This window comes from Prionailurus viverrinus, chromosome A3, assembly GCF_022837055.1.
Source record: "Prionailurus viverrinus isolate Anna chromosome A3, UM_Priviv_1.0, whole genome shotgun sequence".
Taxonomy (NCBI): domain Eukaryota; kingdom Metazoa; phylum Chordata; class Mammalia; order Carnivora; family Felidae; genus Prionailurus; species Prionailurus viverrinus.
Window position 1 is genome coordinate 129,460,373 of NC_062563.1, and position 26,319 is coordinate 129,486,691.

A 26,319-nucleotide genomic window follows, 5' to 3' on the forward strand; every position below is an offset into this window, starting at 1 on the left:
GTGACTTTTTGGGTAAAGTTTAAAGAATTATATCTTCTGTTTTCAGTGACTGCTGTGAGTGATTTATCATAGTAGTGGAGATCAGGAAATTCTTTTAGGCCTTGGAAAGAAGTATCAATTTTAATACTCTTAAGGCTTAGCCACTGAGAAATTGTTGATAAAGTATATATTAAATGAGAAAGCACATTTTGACTTAAATATAGCATTACTTTTTTTAGGCTTAAGATTTCACATAGCCAAATGATATTTTTGCTGGTCTTTTCCCATACTGCTGTAATTCTGAAGATGCAGTAATTAACAGTGAGCCCAGAGGGGGTCTGGCAGTGTGTTCATCTCAGCTGTTGTATGATAGTGGAGAGAGATTGATGTGTCGTCACCTTCTCAAAGGTGGGCATGACATTATGTTCCATGAAATTAGAATATGAATGGAGGCAGCTTGAGAATCGCATGGTTATATTTTTTTCTGTAGTAAATTAGTCCTAGGAAGTTAGAACCGGGGATAACATGGAGGTTGCAGAGTCTAATCTCAGAACCGTGGAGCCTAAGGCCTGGAGGGGTCACTCCACTTACAAGTTACAGGAGTAGGACTTGTACCCAGACTTGTGCGTATTCACCACAGCATAGCCGTTCTCCTCCCGGAGTGTAAGTGTGTGTATGTGAGTGTGCACAAAACGAATGTTCGTGTGTCTTGCTCTCATCATATTAATTGCACACTCGCTCTCTTTTCTTCTGCATGCTCTTTTCTTCATTAAATTGAGTTACAGTGGTTCCAGGTGCACATTTTAAGTGTAAGAGCAAGGTTATTAAGAGGAATAGATTACAGCTAGGTAGAATACGACTAAGAGATCGAAGGAAAGCATCGCTTCCATAGTTTGTTATTTCAAAAAATCCATAGTTGTTAGTGATGCTCTTATAATTTTCTTACATTGTTGACTCAAGAAGTCCTGTGCATATTTTTCATGTTTAGCCAGGCTATGACGACCTTAATCCTGACTGGAGGCTCTCTCCTGAGAAGAGAAAAAAAATCAAAGGTGAGTTGTATGAAATATGATAATTGAAACCTTATGAGACAGTAATTATATAGTAAAGGTGCTCCTTGATGATATATGTAGGGGATGAAAACAAATCTTTTTCTGTTTACCCTCCACGGTTCTCTGGCTGGAGCCCTGTAAAATTAGATTGACAGAAGACAGATTAACAGGAGAAAAACAAAACCGAAGTTACTAGCATGTACGTTGGGAGTAGTACCCAGAAATGAGTGACTCTGAGGGTTGGTTGGAAGTTGGTTTTCCGCAGCATCTTATCAAGGGAACAATAAAATTATTAAGTGCCAAGACAAAAAGAACTTTGAGTTTCACTCATTTCTGCATCTTAAAATATTTCTTATGTCAAACTGGTCAATTTTGAGCTGGCAGTCCTGGTCTCCTTCAAATCTTTAAGAGGAAATCAGCATTGGGGCATCTGGATGGCTCAGTCGTTGGGTGTCCGACTCTTGGTTTTAGTTCAGATCATGACCTCATGGTTCTTGGGTCCGAGCCCCGAGTTGGGCTCTCAGCTGACAGCATGGAGCCTGCTTAGGATTCTCCTTCTCCCTCTCTCTCTCTGCCCCTCCCCCCTCAAAATAAACTTTAGAAGTGAAAACTATTATATGTCTGTCTTAAATTTTTTTTAAGTGTATGATTCTCTCCTATTGTTAGTCTGAAAAGGGATACGTGAACATTTTTCAAAACCTTTTAGAACCTTTATGATACGTATGCTTCATACACACCGACATTTCAACCTGTTCTGTTGACATGTGTTGGTAGACTTCATTTTTTGAGAGGGAAGACCTAAAGATATTTACTGCTCCTGCATCCTTAGAATTTTGAACTTTGACAAATTGTCGGAACTCAGGTACCATTTGGTACATAAAAATTTGGGTGACGACTTCTAATTTATTTTTTCTTATTGAACACGTTTAGGGCCCAAATATGGTTTTTAAATTGATCATTGGACTAAATGTATTGTAGTTAATGCACATTGACGATGCGCTTGTGTTGATTTACTTTCCCCATTAGATAAAGAGTCCTTTTACCCACTGATTGATGTAAATTGGTGGGCAGCCGGTGCAGTGACTTTGGCTCGCTGTTCTGGTGCTTTGACGGTTTCGTCGGTGAAAACTTTGAAGAATTTACTGGGAAAATCCTGTGAGTGGTTTGAACCATCACCTCAAGTCACTGCTACCCATGATGGAGGATTTTTAAGTTTGGAGGTAATGCTTTCCCTTTTGGAGCAGCTAGTGTGTTGGAAAGAAAACCTGTATTTCACCAAAAATCCAAACACCTGATTTAGTTTTTAGTGATTTTTGTCCATTATTTTTATTGAAGTATGGATAAACATTTGATTTTTAAATTTTAGCTAGCCCATCATCTAATCTTGTTTTTAAAAACATAACCCTGTGACTGGAATCAGAGATTCAGTGAGGATAATAAGAAAGATCTATTGTTGAGTCAATTAACAAATTTGCGCTGTAAAAGAATGGAGAAAATGGAGTCATTTTGCTCTTTGTAAAAGCATTTTTTCTTCACGGACATGACATATTTTGTTCTTTTTCTTAGATTGGACATCTTAAAATGTAAAAGATTTCTAGTTAGATATGGTCTTTAACAAACTATTTCCCTGAAGTTTGGGAACTTAAAAATTCTGGTTCTTTTAGTAAAGAAAGCTTGTTTGTCATGACAGAAGACTTGAAAATTGAGGCTAGTCCCATAAAGTTCTGTTTTTATCATGAACAATTCTTATTCTAAGTCTTTCAAGTGTAATGACCTTCAATAGCTTTCATTTCAGTGCAGATTCACAAGTATTTTTTTTTTTTTAAATCTCAAAGTTTGTTACTGAGTCTACAGATGTGATTTAAAAAGAACCATGGCTTAAAATCTAAGCCAACTCTGTTAAGTCTGGAATGAAAGTTATCTTCAACAGTCAGGCTTTCGGACTCAGAACTTTATGAAGCTGTTACACATTTTTTTTTTTTTCCCCAAAGGGAGGGAGGGCAGGAAAGCTAGTCTCAGTAAAGCAAATAAATACCTTCATGTTCATTTTCTAAATAGATGAAAAACTCCTGTTTATTCTGCAGCAGGTACAAAAATACCAAAGTGAAGATATTGACATTCTTTTTGTTTCCCTAAAATAATTGCCAGGCATATATTTGGGAGATCGTATTAATGAGCTGTTTTTAAAACAGGCTTTGGTTTTGGAGATTTGGAGCCAATAAGACAGAGGATCTTTCTGGAAGTGTTGATGTATATACTGTCTGTGTTGGGTTCTCTTGAAGCTTACTCTTAATCACATGGCTCGTGTCATGCATTGAACCAGAGCAGAATTAAAAATATTTTTCTCACTCTAAAGCTTGTCTTCAGCTCCTCACTACTGATTTAACATTTCCTTTTTCAATTTAGTGTGAGATTAAACTTGCTCCCAAACGATCTCGTTTGGAGACTAGGGGTGGAGACGAAGATGAAGGTGAAGAGGATTCTGATTCCGATCAGGAAATATCCGCGAAGGCTCGCTACTTCGGCTACATAAAGCAGGGCCTGTACCTGGTGACGGAGATGGAACGATTTGCGCCTCCACGGAAACGCCCGCGAACCATTACTAAAAACTACCGCCTCGTGAGTTTGCGCTCCACGACTCCAGAAGAGCTTTATCAGAGAAAGGTGAGGGAGCGTCCTATCGCTGTCAGAGTGCATAGGCATCCAGCTTTTATTTTATTGGAATGAGAAAAACAAATTTTTTTAACATAGAAATTTAAAGAGGGATCGTCCTATCATTGACCTGTTAGAGATATTGGTATTATAGAGCTTTTGAAAATTATGCTGGTTTTTGTGCCTGAGGAATCAAAATAAAAACAGTGGATGAAAGATGAATTCACTGAGACCGTTGGTCCACTTTGTGGATTAGCTGGGTCTTTGCTGCCCTTCACGTGGCCTTCAGCACTCACCTTATCTGTGTTCAGTGCAGCTGTCTCCTCAGACTGCAGATGGTGAGGGAAGAAATGCAGACTTGCTTTCTAATCAGGCATCTGCTTGGGAAGCAGATTTGGTCCACTCTGAGCGTTCTAGTTGTTTGTGCCGGGTGCTGTAGTGTCCGGGGTGGGCTCTGACCAGGAGTCAGGCTGTCGGTTCTCCTTGTCTTGGTTTCGCCATCATTTTACTCCATAAATATGGGCATTTCAGCTGTCTCTCAGCTGTCTGTTAAAGAGTGGAAAGAAGCGCTTGATCTGTCTGCCACTCAAGGTTTTGGGCTCCTGGTGCCACAGTGCCTATGAGAATAGTTGGGAATGCATAACATGCTGTAAGGGTTAAGGTGATCGCATCATGATAGTGACACCGTGGGCGCTTCAGTAATGTCACGTTCCTGTTCCCATTTCCTTGTCCCAAGATTGAAAGTGAAGAATATGAGGAAGCCTTGTCTCTGGCTCAGACGTACGGCCTGGACACTGACCTAGTGTATCAGAGACAGTGGAGGAAGTCCGCGGTCAACATTGCTTCCATTCAGAGTTACTTGGTATGTTTACATATATTCGTAACGTGGTAAAATTCAAATTATGGGATATTTTTTGGTTATGGGCCTTTTTTGGGGAGCATTATATATTGCTGACCTTTCTAAAGTTTATTCAACCTGGAGGAGTTATCCGGTTGTATTGGCCCTGCAGCTGGACCTTGGTGCTGAAAATGTGTGAACAAATATTCACTGATAAGCCAGCTAACTATCTGGTTTTTTGGTCTAATCCTTTCTCTTCCTCTACCTCACTTACCTTTCTTCACCTACATCATTCAGGGTCTCATCAGGAACCAGAAACCACCTAGTAATTTGGACAGGGAAAGTTTTAATATGGAGCATTTTTTAAAAATTTATTTTGGGAGAGAGAGAGAAAGCATGTGCATGCAAGCAGGGGAGGGGCAGAGAGAGGGGGAGAGAATCCCAAACAGGTTCCACACTGTCAGCACAGAGCCTGACGTGGGGCTCCATCCACTGAGATCATGACCTGAGCTGAAATCAAGAGTCAGACGCTTAACCAACTGAGCCACCCAGGTACCCCTGGAACATTATTTTCTAGTGAGATTTCCTATAAAGGGGTAAAGAGAACATTAAGGACTACCCTAGGGCTGAAGGAGCATACCCAAGGAGGGAACAGACTTGGAAGGGAGCTGGGATTCAGACCTCACTGAAGAGTGGTTGCAGCACATCGGCAGGAAGAGTTCTCTGCGGTGTCTTGGGCCAGGGCTGGTTCTTAGATGCCAAGGTTGGCAGGTAGGAAAAGGTAGGATGGATGAGCAAAGTGATGCCTGCTGCTAGGTGCAACAGTAAGCGGAGGTTAGGGGTCGGAAGACCTCAGGTAAGGACCCATGGCCATGACTGAAAAGAAAAAGGTCCTGCTACGCAGGTGGAGATAGTCTGGAAAGACACCTCCCCTTCTGCTGGGTGCCTGGGAGATTCACTGGGAAGGAATCTGCCCATAGGAGTACAGCTGACATTCAGGGGAAGTTGTGTTCAGCAGAGCAAGGCGGGGAGTAAGCACTCTGGAGGGCTCCTACATGCATTGGCTGCTAAGCCACAGGAGCAAGAAGTTTAGAACCTGAGCCTGTTAGGACTAGAAACCAGAGCCTTTCCTCCACAGTGGCCCTCTAGCGCCCTCTCCCAATGAAGCTTGATATTCTGTCCATTAAAAAATGGAACTTCTGTCTATCCCAGAGATAGCCGTGAAGAGAACTTTTGAAGCTGAGAGGCGATGTAACAAGCCTGCCAAATTCTCCCTTTGTGTTTAAATTTTCCAATTGGAATTGCTTCTCGGCCTTTTGGCTAAGATCAAGTGTAAAATTTCCAACTGGATTCCTCCTGCTTCCTGCTGCCTGAGTTAACGTGTGTTGTATCCTGTGTATTTGTACCGTTGGCACCTTTGTGAGGGAGAGGTTGGGTTTCTGGCATGCTTTCGAGAGGCGTGTGGTTCTTCACGTGACGTTTGGAAAAGAGAATACCTTTGCCTGTAGGAAGATCTAAGAAATGTTGGGAAAATGTTGTAATTGTTTTCCTTACAATTTACGTACACGAGTAATTAAGAATAAAAATCTGAAAAAGTTGTAAGTAAGAAGTTGATGCTTCAATAAAACTGGAAGATAAACTGTTAGTACAAGACGCCAGAGAAGAGAGAGCATGAGAGATCATGAAATACAGAGAAAAAGTTGCTTGTATATCCTTTAGAATATCAGAACACCAAAGCTATATTATCTTTCTTCTTTTGTGATCAAGACAGTGAGTTGTGAGTTTATGTATACCCGCTTAGGGCTTTTTCTGGAACACAGTAGAGGACAGTTTTGGTCTCTGAAGGAGCTGACAGGTGTTAAGAGAGAGCAGGTACATTTTTTTATTGGGAGAAATACTTAATTCAGTGAAATAAATAGGCAGTTAAGAGTCAAAGCACTTGGCGAGGGGAGGTGAAAGGGGTACAGGAGAGACATAGATATGACCTTCCCTTTTAGGGAGCTTATAATCTTTCTGAGAAGGTAAGCCTCATGTCTAAAATATAAATAACTAGGGATGCCTGGGTGGCTCAGTCGGTTAAGTGTCCAACTTCGGCTCAGGTCATGATCTCACAGTTCATGAGTTTGAGCCCCGTGTCGGGCTCTGTGCTGACAGCTCGGGGCCTGGAGCCTGCTTCGCCCGGGCCCAGAGCCTGCTTCGGATTCTGTGTCTCCCTTTCTCTCTGCCCCTTCCCCGCTTGTGCTGTGTGTCTGTCTGTCTGTCTGTCTGTCTCTCTCAAAAATAAATAAACATTTAAAAAAATTAAAAAAATAAATATAAATAACTATGCAGGAAGATTCCAGATAAATGCTGTGGGAACCCAGTGAAAGTAGCAATCATTTTAGACCTAGTGGTTATGGAAGGCCCTTTGTAGTGAAGATGTTTTGAGCAGGTTTGAGAGAATTCAGAACAGGCCTCCTGGAGTTAAAAGATTGGAAGGCATTCTTCATGGGACAAATGGTATGAGCAAATGAGAAGAAAATGAGCATGACCCGTGGCATTGACTAAATCTGTCCTAATCATTGCTTCGTGTCTAGTTTAGTACCTGGTCCCCAGTAGGTGCCCACTAGCTATTTCTTGGATGAGTAAATGAGCTCTGTAAGTAAACCAATCTGCTGGATCTGGTATTCAACAGTAGTGAACTTGGGGAAATATTAGAAAGATACATTGATTTGGGTTCCGGAGGATGTTGAAGACTTGTGATGACTTAAGCTTTTTATCTGTAGGGTAACGGGAAGTGTTGTGGATTTTTGACTGTGGAGGTGCTGAGGGAGGTGGTGTAGAAGACGAGTTGGTGTGGAAGGGGAGTGATGGTGGGGAAACCCTCTAAGGGCAAGAGACCCTTCTGGTGTCACAGATGTTATGTGTTGATGACATAGACTGGTATGGAGGCCATAGACCTGGAGAAGAGGAAGTGAGTTAGGAGACATTTGAAGGAAGAATGGATAGAATGAAATATGTAAAAAGAATAAAGGGTAAAAGTCAAATGTCACTTAAAATTTATAACCACAATGACTCTAAGAGGAGGGAAAGTCAGGGATTTTGAGTGGAGTCAGAGGAAGCAGTTGGGTGGGAGGAATAGGCCCTTGGTCTTTCCAAAGAATAGCATATTATGACTTTGATGATTAAATTATCATCCGCACTTTGTGATACATCTCATGGTCAAGTAAATACAGAACTGTGATGTGCTATGCCTCGTTAGTTTCGTTTCAAAGTTAAACATGCTTGTTACAATAGGATATATCTTATTTTGCTTTTCTGCCTTATTTTCGACTCCATTATATAGCCCAAATGCAAACTAACGAGCAGCTATAAAACTCTGGGCAGATCTTTTTTATGTTTCGGAAAAAGAGTCCTGAAGCTTTGGGTTTCAGCTTTGGGTTTCTCTTCATTAGAAGAGAAAGGAACGCTATAGGCATCTCATTCTCTACGTCCCATTTTAATCATTGTTGGGGAATTTTCCTTTTCCTGTGGGCCAAGGGCATAGGTAGCTAGACTCCCTTAGGTATGGCTTTACAATTCTAGAAGGCAGCTGTTAGGTGCTGTCACACGTCATGGGTTCTGTAATGCCTCTTTTTTATTTGTATCCAGAGTAAAATAAAGAAACGATCTTGGGTTCTTCATGAGTGTTTGGAAAGGGTTCCCGAAAATGTGGACGCTGCAAAGGAACTGCTTCAGTATGGATTGAAAGGCACGGACCTGGAGGCCCTGGTGGCGATAGGGAAAGGAGCAGATGATGGCAGGTTGGTCACAGAAAGACTTGGATTTAGGAATAAAGGTGACTTTGTGAAAACATTTAAGCTGAGACGTGGTGAAAGGTAAACTTCTTTATTTAGGTTTATCCTGTAATGAGACAGTTGCCTTCGATCAATGCTGCCCTTATCTGAGGTCACAGCTTTCTTTCCTTTGAGTTAAGTACATATGAGAGCTTGGTGCTAAGAAAAGAGCAAGTTCTACGAAGTGTTACTGGATGCTGGCAGTTTCTAAGCTGTGGGCTGAAGGCACGGACCTGGGTGTGCTCACTAGTCAGAAGCACCCCCCGGGCAAGTGTGAGCTTCATTCCCTTTGTCTCTGGCCTCGTACCCTCTTTAGAGAATTGGAGTGCTTAAGTTATGTGTTTTGCAAAAGCACTTCATAAGCTTTTAAGTACCACACAAATGCCTGTTAGTAATAGTAGTAAAGTTACTTGACAAGAGGCATTGCTCATCAGACATTTGGAACTCTTTAAAGTTACAAACGTGATTGTGTATTTGATAAATAAATAACGTAAATGAGACGGACATTCATTACCATTTTAAAACCTTAAAAAGAAGTGATTCAGATTATAAACTCTGGGCAACATTTTCTTCATTGGCCGTTTCACCTTGGGTGAATATAACCTCCCATGTTTTCCTAAGTAGTTTTTATTGTCATGATTTTAAAATTTCTGCATGTGATGATTAGTGATGACGTTTTGCTCATCCTGTGATATAGCGTGTGCGTCTCTTTGCCTGCAATACAAAAAGCATTTTTTCAAATAATTGGTTGTTTCTGTTTCTGTGAAAATCAACTTAGTAATAAAATCAGCCAAAGTAGTCAGCCGAAGTAGGAGAAAGCTGCTTTCACGAATAGCTTTGGGTCTTCTGTTTCTTCGTGCAGATTCACATTACCTGGTGAAGTAGACATTGACAATCTCCCCTATGAAGAGCTTTCACCACCTGATGAAGAGTCTGCCAAGAATAAGAAGGAGAAGGAGATGAAGAGGAGACAGGAACTACTTAAATTAGTAAACTTTTCGAAGTAAATGATTTATTGCTGTTCATTTGCTACTGTCTTTAAAATAACTAGTCAGTTAAGTGTGTTCTTTACTAGGATTAATTGCTCTAAATTATTCCAGCAACTTCCATCAAATGCATTTGCTCTTATTTCACCCTGGTGCTTCTGTGTATTGTTCTGTCAGTTTGGGGCTTAGTGGAATACTGGTTATTTTTATTCTATTTTAACTCCTAGAGAACTGTGCTTCTGTGTTAATATAAGTGGCCTAATATTATTCACAACAGGTTAACACTGGAGCAAAAGGAACTTTGCCGTTGTCGACTGAAATTATTAACCTACTTAGATCGGCTTGCAACATACGAGGTGAGGAGTAGTTTTAATCAAACCAATTATGTTTGTTCGATCTGTTATTATAGATGCTACGGCTGCCCTAATATCTGACAGATCTGATCTTTATAACTGTTGTTTACGAAAATATCATTTTGTGCAGAAGCAGTTTCTCTTGCATACCAGCTTTTGTAAAAATTAGAGATTGTGGAAGGCACAAGTTGTTGTGTTAGTCTAGGGAATAGAAAGACTAGCTGTTTTGGTATATATGTTTTCTGGATATATGACCCTTTTGATTTACTTTTATTTTACATTTTTATTTTCAGGTATGGTGTGTAGCTGTCTCTAGCCAACTTTCAGTATATACTGGGTTTTCATAACCCTAATATGAATATTTCTTACTCATTTTATTTCAGTGATTTGTTGAATTTAGTTGGTTGAACTTTGATTCTAATTATGGCCAAAATTAGACACTTGAACTTAAAAAAAGTATACTTTATATTTATTTCTTTCGGGGACACAAACCCTGATGTTCAAACCACGTTCAGTAGCACGATTCAAGTGTTGTTAAAACTATTTCAGCAAATATAAATAATTTAGGTGGCTTTTTCACATGACCCTTTTAGCCGAAATTACCCAGAAATTAATACAAATTTCCAACTTTCAAAGTTTGGCTTCCCTGGCAGGTTACTTCATCGGTCTGTGTTAAGCCTCCTTTCTGTGGGCCTTGGTACTGGCACAGCAGACGCCCAGTAAATGTGACACCTGATGATGTGATCTTGTCCCTGTGTTAATACGCAGGTATTTAATCCTTATCCTACCTGCAGGCAAATCCAAGAGACTTTGATTTCCCACCTGGTAATAAAATAGAAGTGTTTTCAGACAAAATACCAATGACAAAAGAGGGCTATTTATGGTTATGAGAAAACATAGTAGTGAATATATCATTTTCATACAAAATACTTTTTTTTGTTTTTTTTAATTTTTTTTTTAATAATGAAATTTATTGTCAAATCGGTTTCCATACAACACCCAGTGCTCATCCCAACAAGTGCCCTCCTCGATGCCCATCACCCACTTTCCCCTCCCTCCCACCCCCCATCAACCCTCAGTTTATTCTCAGTTTTTAAGAGTCTCTTATGGTTTGCCTTCCTCCCTCTCTTTTTTTTTTTCCCCTTCCCCTCCCCCATAGTCTTCTGTTAAGTTTCTCAGGATCCACATAAGAGTGAAAATACTTTTGTCTGTAACTACTGCTAGTTTGTTGGATGGCCATATTATTTTAAAGCCTACCTTTTACTGTGTTGGACTTTTTCTTCTAAAAAAAATTTTTTTTTTAACGTTAATTCATTTTTGAGAGACACAGAGCATGAATGGGGGAGGGGCAGAGAGAGAGGGGGAGACAGAATCCGAAGCAGGCTCCAGGCTCTGAGCTGTCAGCACAGATCCCCATGTGGGGCTTGAACTCATGAACTGTGAGATCATGACCTGAGCCGGAACTAACAGTCAGACGCTTAACTGACTGAGCCCCCCAGGCATCCTGTGTTGGACGTATATTTTGAGGTAATACATAAAAGCGTGTTATGAACTGCAAAAGTCGGTACAGATATAGTTTATTATTTTTTCTTAGCCTTTGTTTTACTAAATCTTACTGATTTTGAGATCTTAAGGAGTTCCATAAAATGTTCAGAGTTTGACTATGCAGTTAATTTTTTTTTATTGCCCTTTAGTTACTGAATTGCTATTTCCTATTTGGTAATATTTCCGATTTGATAATAGGAGGTACTATTACATTTTTTAAAGTATTTGTCGAGCCCACTTTCTTAGTGAATTAGGCTAATTAAGCTTTCAGAAAGTAGGTGAAATTGATGAATTTGGCTATTAAAACTTAAAAATGAAGATGTTCAGATACAGTGGCTAACCAGCTGGATGGTGGTAGAGACAGGCGTTGCATTTTAATCATAGTGCATAGCTTATTTTATTAATTCTGTGATGAATTAGATAAAAATGGATTCATTTAAAGTTCACGCGAGTGCCTGGTAAGTACCAGCTGTCATGCAGGAGGTGGAGGTCTTCACTTTATAGGCACTAAGTGACTATAATAATGTGCAAAGAACTGGTGAGGGGGCATAGTGGAGTCCTGGGGGTGTCCCAAGAAGATGCCTCAAAGGAAGTGATAGTGCAACTAGTGCTTAAAAAAAGGCAGGCGGGTTTTAGGGGCGGGGGGGGGGGGATTACCATGAGGGGCACATGATGATAGAAGTTCCATAAAGGCATAGGGGATTTGTCTTGTTTGTCTTGACATCCCTAAACTCAGATTGACACCTGGCTCGTTGAGGAGCTCAGCAAATACTTGTTGAAGCAATCAGTAGGTCAGACAATACCTTAATAAATACCAACGCATTTGTTGAGGACTTAGCCACTGTGCTGTGAACTTAATCCAGATTATTTCTCAGCAGTCCTTTGAGGCTGGTACTATCCTTCCAGTTTTATGGATGTGAAAACTGAGACTTGGGGAAGGAAGGTAATTTGAGTAGAAAGCAAGAACTCCTAATGAAGTCTCTTGTATTCAGTAGCCAGTGCTGATGAGCAGCCTGCTGTATGAGGAAAGGCCTAGCGGCATTTAAGAAGATGGGGTGCACCTGGCAGAGACAGCTCGTGGGGTTGGGCGGAGGGGCAGCATAGACCAAAAGAGGAGGGGTGGTTAGAATAGCTTCTGGATACATGATGAAAGGACTTTCATGCTGTGTAAGAACTTGAATTGTTATAGATTGAGTGGGTCTAGGAAACAACAGGAAGGGGGTAAGTGGAGACAGTTGTGGGCAGCTCTTTCAAGAAATTTTGTTTCAAGGGAGCCAAGAAGGTGGGGGTAGCTACAGGGTATATAAAATCAGGAGTTTTTTTTTTTTTTTGTTTTGTTTTTTTTTCATGGAAGGAAGAAGACGTATTGTTCGTATACCAATGGGAATGAACCAGTGGAGGGTGAGGAGGAATTTACTGAACAGAAGAAAGAAGAGATAATGGCATGATTGTAGAAATAGGAGAAATGGGATCCGGAGCTTGAGTGGGGTTTGAGGCTGTTTTGGGAGCAGATGTATATAATTTTTCTGTTGTAACTGACAGAAGGAAAATCCTATTGGTATCGGTACAGGTAGATGTACAGTGTTAGTGGGTTGGAAAATGAGAGCTTTCCCATCTAATAGTGTCAGTTAAAGTATAGGAAGCAAGTTTTTAGTCGAGAATGGAGATGGGAATAAGGTGATGGAGGTTTGGAAAGAATGAAAGAATTGTGGAAAAGTTCTTAACAGAATAGGAGAGAAAGCCTGTTAGGGAAATGTTGTAGCATTGTGGGACAGCATGTTTGAATTGAGTTTATAAAATTTCCAACTTTCTTTAAAATATAGAGAAGAGTATAATAAGCCTGGATGTACTCACTGCCCAGCTTCAACCATTTTACCAATCTCGTATCTTACTCTCCACTCCTGCCTTTTCTTTCACTTAGTCATTTCAAAGCAAATCCTAGACGTCTTCTCATTGTACCCGTAAATACTTAAGTAGTGTCTGTAATTGGTAAAGACTTTAAAAAAAATAACCACAATAGCACTGTATTATTTCTAACAAAATGAGTAGTAATTCCCTAACATCATTTGATATCCGCCTCACATTCAATTTTCCCAGGTTGCCTCACGAATGTTTTTACAGTGAGTTCATTTGAATCGGGACCCTAACGGTGTTGAGATCTGGAAATGAGAACTGTCAGCTTGGTTTTGTAGTATTTCTGCAGAGACTTCCAGTAACTTGTAATCAGGGTTCATAGTTGCCTTTGACTAAGGATTAGGTTTTGCCAGGTGAATATGATAAAGGGAAAGAAGCAAGGGATTAAAGAAATCTCTGTATAATGATGGGCCAGGGATTAAGTTGGTTAGAAGGGATAAGAGACTTTGAGGAGAGAGAGCAGGTAAAAAGCCTAGGGTCGGTGGATTGGATGTGTCCGTGAGGCTGGGGAGTTGCCGGAATGCCAGGGACTGGGTGGGTGGAAGGAGCAGTCGCTCACAAGTCTGTGCTTGACGTGGAGGTGTCCAGAGAGTTCCTTCTTGGTAAGAAAGATCCAGGGCGGTCCTAGGATGTGTAACTGAGGGAATAAAGGAAACGACTGTTGTGGATGAGGTCGGGGAGCGGAGAACACTTTTGCAATGGTTGCTTGCTTTTTTGGTTTCCATGAGTATGTGTTAAACTCCTCCCCCTCCCCCTTCCTTCTCTGGCTCCTCCATCTGCTTTTCAGGTGCAGATTCCTCTCGCCCCCACTACTCTACTTTTTGTTTTTTTTGGCCGATCCTTTAAATGGTGTTGCTCCTTAAGGCTGGTTTCACTCAACTTAATCCCCCTCGAAATCATAGTCACTTTTGTTTTTTTTTTCAATATATGAAATTTATTGTTAAATTGGTTTCCATACAACACCCAGTGCTCATCCCAAAAGTCATAGTCACTTTTGTATTAATTACAATACATCCTCTATATAACGCATACCTTACCCCAGAACTCCAGATCTATCCATCCACTTGCCTTCTGGGAAGCTTCTTTTAGACTTGCTAAAGTTCCAAACCCAACATGTTTGCAAGTGACCTTCTCAACCCTCCATCCTCCCTCCCTCACCTCCTCCACACCTCCTCATTCTTCTCTCTTTCCTACCTCAGTAAATTAATTCAGTCAACAAATTATTTATCGGTTATTATGTGAAAGCAGTCTGCTAGGTATCTGGGGTTCAGCGTGAAACATGGCAGATGTGAGCCCTGTGTCCTACGTGGCAGAGGGGAGATCTGCACCTGCAGTTTCCTTGGCTGACTCCTTCCCGTTTGTCTTTCACGTCTCAGCTTCGGTGCCACTTCTGGGAAGCCTTCTCCGTCCTCCCAAAACTAGTTTCATAGCACCTTTCCTATGTGTGCGTGTTTCCCTTTCTCTGTTCCTAGCTGCTCATTTGTCTTCCCTACTAGGTTTTAAGCAATTTGGAGGGCAGGGCAAGTGTATCGTTCATTGTATCGCTGCTGCCTGTCACAGCGCCCCTGGCACATAGTGGACACTCGATAAATATTTGTTGAACGAATGAATGGTTCCATCTGCATTTTATATAGATCACCGGCAGCAGTAAGGTTAATCTAAAGTTCCCCTACAGACACAGGTGCATGTCCTACACAGCTGTGTATAATGGTTGCTTATTTGTTTTTAGCAGGTGGTGGGTTTTGGTTGTCCTACTCTAATGAATTTTTTACTGCCTATTTCATTTACTTTTTAATTTTCCTTTATATTAACAGCATTTATAAATACAGCCATTTTCACAATAAAGGCAAGAATGCAGATGTACTACTTCAGTTAACAGTTGATAGTTTAATTAATTCAGGGCTTATTTATTTAGGGAGGCAGAGTTGTAAAGGTTTTTTAATATTTTCTTGTCACCCATATTTAAAAGCCTTTTCATTATTAAGTCGCTCTTTCCCCTCAGGAAATCCTGGGAGTACCTCATGCATCTGAACAGAGATATGATGCTGAATTCTTTAAGAAGTTCAGGAATCAGAATATTGTTCTCTCAGCAAGAACTTATGCTCGGGTAATTTCTTTTTTGTAAATAAAATAATTATGGTTATTAACACTTTCTAAGTCTCTGAGCCGTTCGGTTAATGTTATTGCATGCATTTGCCATTATTTCATTTTTTGTTGTAGTATTAATGTAGAGAAAATGGAACCATATTTAAAAAAAAGTTTTTTAATGTTTGTTTATTTTTGAGAGAGAGAGAGAGAGAGAGAGAGCGAGCGAGCGAGCGAGCATGAATGGGGGAGGGCCGGGCTCGGGCAGGGGGGGTGGGCAGAGAGAGAGGGAGACAGAATCTGAAGCAGGTTCCACGTTCTGAGCTGTCAGCATAGAACCCGATGCGGGACTTCAACCTACGAGCCGTGAGATCATGACATGAGCCAGAATTGGGTGTTTAACCGACTGAGCCACCCAGGCACTCCTGGAACTATATTTTTAAAAATGTTTATTCATCATTCTGAGTTTTAAAAATAAGTAATTTTCATAGCATTAGATTGAGATATGTGGTGCAGACTAGGAAGAATTGGAAATATTTCAAAGTACCTTTTATATCAGAACTGCATAATGAGCTAATTTTAGGTTTTTGGATGTTGTCCTACAAAATCATTCCTTTTTTTCTGAGGTTTACATTGGAAACTTAACCCTTGCCGTTTGTACAGGAAAGTAATGTACAAGCCCTAGAAATTCTGTTCACTTATCATGGATCAGACCTGCTTCCTCATCGCCTCGCGATTCTCTCCAACTTCCCAGAGACCACTTCTCCACATGAATATTCTGTCTTGCTGCCTGAAGCTTGGTATGTGACTTTGTTTACTGAATTTTATCTTTTTTCTAAATAATAAGTGTTTTGTCTCATGCTGAATACTCTGTATTAAACAAAAGTAATTTTAATGTAATCTACTTAAACTTTTTTCTGATTATAAAATTATTTCTATTTTATTTTTAAATGCTCTCAAAGCCAAAATGCATCTAGCTTAACAGGATGACCTTAATTTAATGAACATGAACTTTTCTTTGTTTATTTTTTTTTTGTTTGCTTTTCTCTGAAAGCTAAAAAAAAAAAAAAGTCTTTTGATGATAGAAGTGAACAAAAAGAAGCTTGAGGTGCTCTTTTCATCTTCATATTTCTTTTACTCCTGTATAGTGATATATAAAATGCATTTTGTGAATTTATATTTACCAGTGTTTTAGAATATAATTTATTTTCTGCCCCTTGGCAAAAATAGACCTAATATTAATAGAAATGACTTTTTTCTACTGTAAATTGTTAGTATACATAAAGGGCTATCCCTTAAAAGTAAAGAGGGGGCTACTGTTCCAAAAAAAATTTTTAAAGTAATTTGAGTTCCTTTATGGTTGTCGTCTTCTGATGTCTACTTAACCATACGATTTTCTGAAATTTCAGAATTGGTTTGCAAAATATTTTTACATGCCCAGCGTTGGATTATCTCTGAATGCCCGTGGTTCCTTTACTGGAGCTGCCGTTACCAAGTTAAATTGCAAGAAATATGTTAGGTATATCATATTGTAGTGCTGTGGTGTTTTGGGGGGCGGTAATCAGAAGATAAAGTTACGTGGGATCATTGTGTTGGGATGTGTTGCTTAGACAAACTTTGAAAAGATTGGTTTCTTATGAGTCTTTACTTTCTCCATGTGTTTAAAATGAATATAGTTAAAGTTTTGTTTTTTCTTCTTTTTTTGCTTAATTTTTGTTTCTCAAGGTCATGTTGAGTATATTTTGCTCCAGGTGGAAAACATGAGGAAAAATAATAAGTTTTAACAGTAACCTGTGTCTGTGTCTCCTCGTAATTTTGTGGGACATCCAGCAGGGCGGGGCCTCTTCTAGGAGCCTCTTCCATAAACGTCCTCCTTTTCCTGTGTTCTGATCGTTTTGTTTGGTCTTGTAGCATAACCCCTTTTACAATATATTTCAGTCATTTTCATTTCTGCTCTTCTCCCTCTTGCTCCATCTTTAATAAATATCCAACCCGAAGCCCGAAACCAACTCTTTAAGGCACAGACCATCTCTTATTAGCTTTGGATCCTCACAGTCCAGGGTTGTACCTGTGCAGTAGAGTGTCTGAAAATGTTTGCTGACTGGATAAAGTAGATCCGCCTTGTGGCCATTTATAAAAGAGATCAAAAGCTGTCCTGACGGGAGTGCGGTAGAATATACTTCACCTTGAACAAGGGAGGCGCCCTGGTGAACTTTCCACCAAGGCTCCCACGGCCTTCATTCACAACTCCGTTGCTCCTTTAGCCTGTGGGTGAAGCCCTGTTCTTCTACCCTGTTTGAAGTTCTACTCTAAGGGATGCCTGGATCAGGAAGATCTAGTTATAGGAATTGTTTCCTTTTTGAGGAAGTTTATTCTTGTTTGAATACTTGGTGTTCGTTTATTTTTAAATCACTTTCAAGTCAGATGAACACAAAGTGTCTGTTTTGTTGGAGTATGAGTGTTCCCCTCTACTTCCCCGCTCACTGTTTGCTGAACACCATCCCTGTGCCTGGCACTATGGGAGGGATTCCGAAGCACGTAAAATATTGTTCTTTCACAGGACTAATCAGGTATGTTTTATATATCAACAGAAATTCCTGCTTACAGCGTCACGCTTTCAAACTGAGCAAGAAATGAGCCGAAAAGACTCTAAATACATTTGAAGCTTTTTCTGCCTTTTTTTTTTTTTTAACCCCCCTCAGTTGCAGTGTTTGAAAACTAGTAACATGATCTTCCCACTTCCTCATTTACTGCCTTCAAGGACTGTAGAACTTTCTGTGCACATGCCTTTTTTTTTTCTAGCTGTATGTACTGTTCAGCCACAGAGCCCCCGGCTCATCCTGCTTTATAAAGTGCCCTTCATTGTCTCAACTTGTATTTTGCAAGTAATAATGACTTTTCAATAATCTGTTAAATTGCTTTGAAACAAGTCGCTGAACTCTAAATGTGTGGCTCCCAAAATGCAGAATGGCTGTGTAACTTCTGCTCAGTCTTCAGCTTGCTGTCAGCGTAAGGGCATACAGTCCCCCGTTTTCTCCCTCCTGCCTACACGAGCCTCTCACTGTCCCTTAAATCGCCACCCTGCCTCGGCCGTGGGGCTGGTTTTGTGGCCAGTGTGCCCCCTGCCTGGTGTGCCCTTCTCCTAGATCTTCATGTGACTGGGCCTCCTACTTCCTTCTGAGTCTCCCCTCAAAGGCTCCCTCTTCAGAAACCCCTTCTCTGACCACTCTCTTCAGGTAGCCTCCGCTCCCTCCCACAGCTTTTGCCCGACCCGGTTTTTCTCCATCGCACTCACACCTGACATATTATGTGGTCGTTTGTCTTCTCCACTTTATCTGACCTCCCTCGGCCATCCTGTTTACGATTTTACCCTCACTTTAAATCCTCCTTTCGTGCTTTAGTTTCTTCCTAGCATTTATCACTCCTACTTTAGTTTGTGTTCTACTCATTTATTTTGTTCCCCCCGCCCCCTGCCCACCCCAGTAAAACAGCAGCCCCGGTAGGACAGGGATTTTGTGTGTTTTCCCTTCCTTACCCGCCCTGCACTTAGAAGATTGCCTGGCACATTGTAGGTACTCAGTAAATACTTGTTGAATGAATGAATGAATGAATGATTGAATAAATGAATGAATATTTGAATATCAAATCCGTAAGGGAACGACCTCGTGTCTTGTTCCCCTGTGTAGAATGTACATGGGAGGGTAGGTAGCGTTTTGCATTTTAGAGTTCAAGCTGTGTAATATTCTGGAAAGTGATAGTAGGTTATGCCAGCAAATTGACCTGTTACCTACCCTGTGTTGAGATCCAGTAGGCAGAACTTTTGCTTTGACATTTAACCAAAGTTTGGTTAACCAGTTTTGATCTCACCAAATTTGATGATTATGATTGCTGGGAAACTTCTGTGGCGTATGGTATTCTTGTATTTTATATTGTCATTCTTAAATTGTCATGTGTGTTTGACGATGATGAAATGCGACCAGGTTTTGTTAAACTTTGAAATTACGTTTTCCATCATAGATGCCACATCCTTTTATTAGCTGTCTATCCTTAGTTTATCATTGCTATAAAATGTTTCCACTTTATAGTGTACTTGACTGTATGAAAGTACTAAGGTGACATTTCTTACTGTCTTCATTAGCTCCCACAATATGTGTTAATAGAGATTTTTATAAAAGAAATTCTTGTTTATTTTGGGGATTTTTGATACTTGTGGCATGTTTTAGAAAGATTATTTAGATTTTTCATTTTATGCCTCTTTCCCTAGTGTAGAATGTTTTCCAGAATGATGGAAGTAACCTAGTTTAAAAAGTGGTATTTTGAACGGTTGTCTGTTGAAGTAGCGTAGCAGAAGAGGGGTAGGAGCTTTGCTATTAGAGCCCGAGTGCCTAGTTCATGTCTTTGGATAACTTTCTTAAATGCACTTTGGTCTTCTCACCTGTCAAATGGACATGAATTGTCCTCAGCATTGTGAGAATGTTTAATGAGCTAATGCATTGCTTGGCACCAAATAAATGCTACTTAAGTATTAGCAACTATTGTTAGGGTAGAATCCTATATTAGCACCTTGGCCTTGTATACTTCACATGCCTCCTGTTTTAAACTAATTGGCATATTTTTATAATTCCAGAAAAGTTGAAAATACAGGGAGTTCTGGATACCCTTCACTTAGCTTCCCTTTTCTCCTATATAATCATAGCACACTTGTCAAAACTAAGAACTTATCACTGGAATAGTCAGTTCTGCTATAACATGACCTATACATTCCTAAAATCACTGACTGTGTGGGATCCTGCAGTGAAAACCACAGGGCTTATGGGAACAGTGGGGTTAGTGGTCTAGGACTCAAAAACTTTGTTCGGTGAAAAAAAGGAACCTAAATGAAAGTCCTAACTAACACTATTTACATGTGTTAAAGGGTTAATAGGCACACAAATACTAAAATATGGCACTTATGTTGAAAAAGACCTTAGAAGGACTTTGCACGTGGAAGTGGGTGTCGGGAGAGTTGCAGGTCCTGCGTCACTGGGAAGTGGAGGAAGAGGGTGGTTGGAAATCTGGTGGAAAGTGGTGTCACCAGATGTGGATGGGGGCTTCCTAACATACTCTGTGATCCGAGGTTTCTGGTGACTGTCTGGACGTCTCTGCACGCGTAGCCTGACATGGCTGGGTTCGGTTTTCTGTGTGCACTTAGTGTTTCTTGAGGATGAAATTTGGCACCAGCAAATGCAAAACTTGTGTTATGCCCAAGTTGTTCCCTCATATCTATCACTGGAACAAATTTGCATCTTCAAAACAGGATAGCAGAACCGACTGCACAATACTGCTAACTAAATGACAGATTTATTTGGCTATAATTAGTTTTTCTACTAATATGCTTTTTCTGTTTTCGAATCCAATCCAGGGTACCACGTTGCATTTAGATTTCATTTGCTTTTAATATGTAGAAATAAACTCTGTTCAATATCTGTCAGTCAGGAAATTCTTTGACACATGTATTTGCTAGATAATGAAAATTGATACTCATATTTATATTCCTGGATTATTTCCAGAATCAGCAAGGAAAGATTCCATTATTTAGTGTATTTGGGGATATTACTGTATTTAAACTATTTTATAATTGTAAGTGGTAAAACTCTGTTGATGGAAGTAGACTATCCAGCTCTCCGGCACACTACATTTGTCTCCTAGACGAGCTGTTACTGTGGTAACTTGGCAGTTCGTTTGCTTATAAATATCTGAGTTTTGTTAATTATTTGGCGATTGAAGGTTGGACCGCGAAAGTGTGCTATAACATGTGGATAGATTGTACTTGTGTGAACCATAAAAATGTGTTGACGTTTCTAATTTCTTTTCTGAATTTGTGATTGTAAGAATTATTTGTTGACTTCTAATCACTGTCTGCCTTTAGTTCCACAGTAATTTATGTGACATACCGTTAAGGCTAACATCCAAAGGGGCTGGCTAAAAGATGTGAAGTGATCAGCTATTTAGATCATCTAGGAGGTCAGCCGCATCCCATGTCAGTATATACCTGGCTATTTAGAAACTGCTCTTTTTCTAGAGCATAGAAATTGGAAACCACTTTTGCCTGTGTTCATTTGGAGCCACCTTGAAAAAACAGTATAAGTTGTACGAGCACCTAATGGGCAGAAGCATTCTTCCTGTGACCTGCAGACCTGGGATTTTTTTGTGCCGCGCGTACTTTAACTCGTGTTTTGTCCCTGGCATTTTATTCCCTTGCGAACCCTGAATCATTCCTGCTTTTCCTAGGCCTGAATCCCTTTCTGGTGCTCTCTGCCCCACTTGATAACGCAGCATGGTGATAGACCGACTGTGTTCTTCAACAGTCCGATTCAGAATGACTAGATCTGTCTTGCATTTGTAAATCGTATTTTGAGCTTTGCATATTTTTGGCTTTGTTAAGTGCAGGGACTGTTAAGACCATTTGACCATTATAATGTTTTTGTTTTATTTTTCAAGAAAAAATTTTTAATTGTAAAAAAACATACAACATCAAATTTACCATTTTAACCATTTTTCAGCATACATTTCCCTAGTAGGTCTGTTCCCCTTGTTCAACCAATTTCCAGAACTCTTTTTACCCTCATGAAACCCTGCACCCGTTAAACAACTCTCATTTTCTGCCCAACCCAGCCCCTGACCACGAGCATTCTGCTTAGTGTCTGGGTGAAGTTGCTTACTCTGGGGTGCCTCCTAAAAGTGGAGTCATGCAGTATTTGTCTTTTTATGATTCTTTTATTTCACTTAGTATAATATCCTCAAGGCATACTCCTATACTTTCAGTGAAATTAATATTACAATTAAATAGGGCTTAGAGTGGCTTGCCATCTCTGGGTCATGTTTCTGTTTATGCTGCGAAAGTACTTCTCGAACAAAGAATAGGATGAGGACGAACTAACTCTAGTTTGAGATGCAAGGTTACATTACCATTATTGCTGGACTTCCTGTGGAGAGCCTCTTCTCCATCTCTTGGTGATAAATAGGGTGTGCAAACTGAAGGGAACTTGGAATATATCTAAAATATATCTAATATATCTTCTAACACTTGTGTTTGAATAGCCAAACATGGAGCCTTTTTCTGTAATTACAATAACATAAAAATTAGGTCCTAAAATAGCAAAACATCAATATGCATTTTATTAAAATTCCAAGTAGGACAAATTTGATTTAGGTCAAATTGATTTGCCTTATAACTTAAATGATTAATAATTTGTCCTTAAAGAGATCAGATGACATTGTTTCCATTCTTCACAACTGAAATATTAGGCAGAAGTTTACTTTTTTTTAATTAATTACTTAATATTTAAAAATATTTATTTTTAATATACATCCAAGTTAGTTAGCATATAGTGCAATAATGATTTCAGGAGTAGAATCCAGTGATTCATCCTTTACATATAACACCCAGTGCTCATCTCAACAGGTGTCCTCCTTAATGCCCCTTGCCCATTTAGCCCATCCACCACCCATACCCCCTCTAGCAACCCTCAGTTTGTTCTCAGTATTTAAGAGTCTCTTATGGTTTGTTCCCCTTCCTGCTTTTATATTATTTTTGCTTCCCTTCCCTTATGTTCATCTGTTTTGTATCTTAAATTCCACATATGAGTGAAGTCATATGATACTTGTCTTTCTCTGACCAATATGATAGTGACCATGATACGCTCTAGTTCCCTCCATGTTGTTGCAAATGGCAAGATTTCATATGTATATATATACCACATCTTCTTTGTCCATTCATCTGTCAGTGGACATTTGGGCTCTTTCCATACTTCGGCTGTTGTCGATAGCACTGCTGTGAACATTGGGGTGCATGTGCCCCTTCAAAACAGCACACCTGTAGTCTTTGGATAAATATCTCATAGTGCAATTGCTGGGTCATAGGGTAGTTCTGTTTTTAATTACTTGAGGAACCTCCATACTGTTTTCCAGAGTGGCTGCACTAGTTTGCATTCCCACCAGCAGTACAAAAGGATTCCTCTTTCTCCATATCCTCGCCGACATCTGTCATTGCCTGAGTGGCTAATTTTAGCCATTCTGACTGGTGTGAGGTGGTATCTCATGGTGGTTTTGATTTGTATTTTCCTGATGATGAATGATGTTGAACATTTTCTCATGTGTCTCTTAACCATCTGGATGTCTTCTTTGGAAAAGTGTCTCTTCATGTCTTTTGCCCATTTCTTCACTGGATTATTTGTATTTTGGGTGTTGAGTTTGGTAAGTTCTTTATAGATTTTGGATACTAACCCTTTATCTGATATGTCATTTGCAAATATCTTCTCCCATTCTGTTGGTTGCCTTTTAGTTTTGCTGATTGTGTCCTTTGCTGTGCAGAAGCTTTTTATTTTGATGAGGTCCTAATAGTTCATTTTTGTTTTTGTTTCCCTGGCCTCCGGAGACATGTTGAGTAAGATGTTGCTGTGGCTAAGGTCAAAGAAGTTTTTGCCTGTTTTCTCCTTTAGGATTTTGATGGCTTCCTGTCTTAAATTTAGGACTTTCATCCATTTTGAGTTTACTTTTGTGTATGGTGTAAGAAAGTGGCCCAGGTTCATTTTTCTGCATATTTCTGTCCAGTTTTCCCAGCACCATTTGCTGAAGAGACTGTCTTTATTCCATTGGATATTCTTTCCTGCTTTGTCAAAGATTAGATGGCCAGAGGTTTGTGGGTCCATTTCTGGGTTCTTTGTTCTTTTCCATTGATCTGTTTTTGTGTCTTCACACAAAACTGTCTTCATAATTACAGCTTTGTAATACATCTTGAAGTCCAGAACTGGGATGCCTCCAGCTTTGGTTTTCTTTTTCAGGATTGCTTTGGCTTTTTGGGATCTTTTTTGGTTCCATACAAATTTTAGGATTGTTTGTTCTAGCTCTGTGAAGAATGTTGGTGTTATTTTGATAGGGATTGCATTGAATATGTAGATTGCTTTGGGTAGTATCGACATTTTAGCAACATTTGTTCTTCCAATCCATGAGCATGGGGTATTTTTCCTTTTTTTGTGTGTCGTCTTCAATTTCTTTCATAAGCTTTCTATAGTTTTCAGCGTATAGATTTTTCACCTCTTTGGTTAGGTTTATTCCTAGGTATTTAATGGTTTTTGGTGCAATTGTAAATGGGATTGATTCCTTGATTTCTCTTTCGGCCGCTTCATTATCGGTGTATAGAAACGCAACCAATATCTGTACATTGATTTTATGTCCTGCAACTTTGCTGATTTCATGGATTAGTTCGAACAGTTTTTTCGTGGAGTCTTTTGAGTTTTCCCCGTGGATTATCATGTCATCTGTGAAGAGTAAAAGTTTGACTTCTGCCTTGCTGATTTGGATGCTTTTTGTTTCTTGTTGTTGTCTGATTGGTGAGGCTAAAACTTCCACAGTATGTTGAATAACATTGTTGAGAGTGGACATCCCTGTCATGTTAGCGGTGGGTCTTTCATATATGGCTTTTATGATCTTGAGGTATGATCCTTCTATCTCTATTTTCTTCTATCTCTATTTTCTTGAGGGTTTTTATCAAAAAAGGATGCCATGTTTTGTCAAATGGTTTCTCTGCATGTATTGAGAGGATCATGTGGTTCTTGTCCTTTCTTTTATTGATGTGATGTGTCACATTGTTTTGTGGATATTGAACTAGCCCTGCCAGGTATAAATCCCACTTGATTGTGGTGAATAATTCTTTTAATATGTTGTTGAATCTGGTTGGCTAGTATGTTGTTGAGAATTTTTGCATCCGTGTTCATTGGGGAAGTTGGTCTATAGATCTCGTTTTTAGTAGGGTCTTGGGTTTTGCAATCAAGGTAATGCTGTAATGCTGGCCTTGTAGAACGAGTTTGGATGTTTTCCTTCCATTTCTATTTTTTGGAATATCTTCAAAAGAATAAGTGTTAACTCTTCTTTAAATGTTTGGTAGAATTCCCCTGGAAAGCCATCCAGCCCTGGATTCTTGTTTCTTGGGAGATTTTTGATTACTCATTCAATTGCTTTACTGGTTATCCATCTGTTCAAATTTTCTGTTTCTTCCTGTTTCAGTTTTGGTAGGTTACATGTTTCTAGGAATTTGTCCATTTCTTCCAGATTGCCCAACTTATTGGCATATAATTGCTCATAATATTCTCTTATTGTTGGAAGGAAAGCCTTCTTGGAAGAGGGAAGGTTTTCTCTAGATCTTGAAAGTTGAGTGTGATTTTGATATTGGGAAGTTCAAAGAGGAAAGAGCCATCTGAATATTTAACATGAAGTTGTGTTACCTACCCAGTCTTTACCTGAGTCTTCACCTGTGTTATACTGTTTAGTCGCGGGGTACAAAAGATGTTGCCAATTAATTTGTTAGTTGAAATGAATTAATGCAGAGGATTTCCAGTAAAACAATCAGGAATCTCTTTTTATGTTTTTATGCAGCTTGCTCTTGTTAATAAAGATTTCTTTTTTCTTCTCTGAAATTTTTTTTTTTTTTTTTTTTTTTTTTATTTATTTTTGGGACAGAGAGAGACAGAGCATGAACGGGGGAGGGGCAGAGAGAGAGGGAGACACAGAATCGGAAACAGGCTCCAGGCTCTGAGCCATCAGCCCAGAGCCCGACGCGGGGCTCGAACTCACAGACCGCGAGATCGTGACCTGGCTGAAGTCGGACGCTTAACCGACTGTGCCACCCAGGCGCCCCTCTTCTCTGAAATTTTTAAAAAGCAGTTTCTGTTGGTCATTCTATTGGTCATTCCCACCATATTTTTGTTGTTGTAATGGAAATATTATCTGAACTGTAGCCTGCATGATGAAATAATTATGGAAAAAATTAGGGCATTGCATTCATTTGTTTGATTCTCAAGAGAAAAATAAAAGTGTTTCTTTTCCCTTTCACATTGAAAAGTTGCTTAGTTACCTAATCAGAATGCAATTCCCATAGGTACAGTTTATTTCTGAACTGCTGTGAACAAAGAACAATACATTGGGTTGTATTTAGGCTTGGAATAAGTATCTGGTCTTCTGTGGTGACTATCAGTACAGAAGAATATAGAGTCCTCTACAAATGTTGGATATGTTGGCACTTTCTGGATCCAAGGATAACTTGGCGTTTGGATCAGAAAGGAA

At 39.7% G+C, this 26,319-nt stretch overlaps 1 protein-coding gene across 3 annotated transcripts in view; it reads left to right on the forward strand.

Annotated features, from left to right (window-relative positions):
- Positions 1-26,319, forward strand: part of NBAS (NBAS subunit of NRZ tethering complex) — a 339,328-nt gene that overhangs the window by 79,446 nt on the left and 233,563 nt on the right. For all 3 annotated transcript variants that reach the window (XM_047852270.1, XM_047852271.1, XM_047852272.1), the window contains exons 13-21: positions 968-1,031; positions 2,058-2,251; positions 3,438-3,695; positions 4,420-4,545; positions 8,152-8,303; positions 9,199-9,339; positions 9,600-9,678; positions 15,137-15,241; positions 15,883-16,019. In XM_047852270.1, the coding sequence (XP_047708226.1) occupies positions 968-1,031; positions 2,058-2,251; positions 3,438-3,695; positions 4,420-4,545; positions 8,152-8,303; positions 9,199-9,339; positions 9,600-9,678; positions 15,137-15,241; positions 15,883-16,019 (1,256 nt within the window). The remainder of the gene's footprint in view (positions 1-967; positions 1,032-2,057; positions 2,252-3,437; positions 3,696-4,419; positions 4,546-8,151; positions 8,304-9,198; positions 9,340-9,599; positions 9,679-15,136; positions 15,242-15,882; positions 16,020-26,319) is intronic.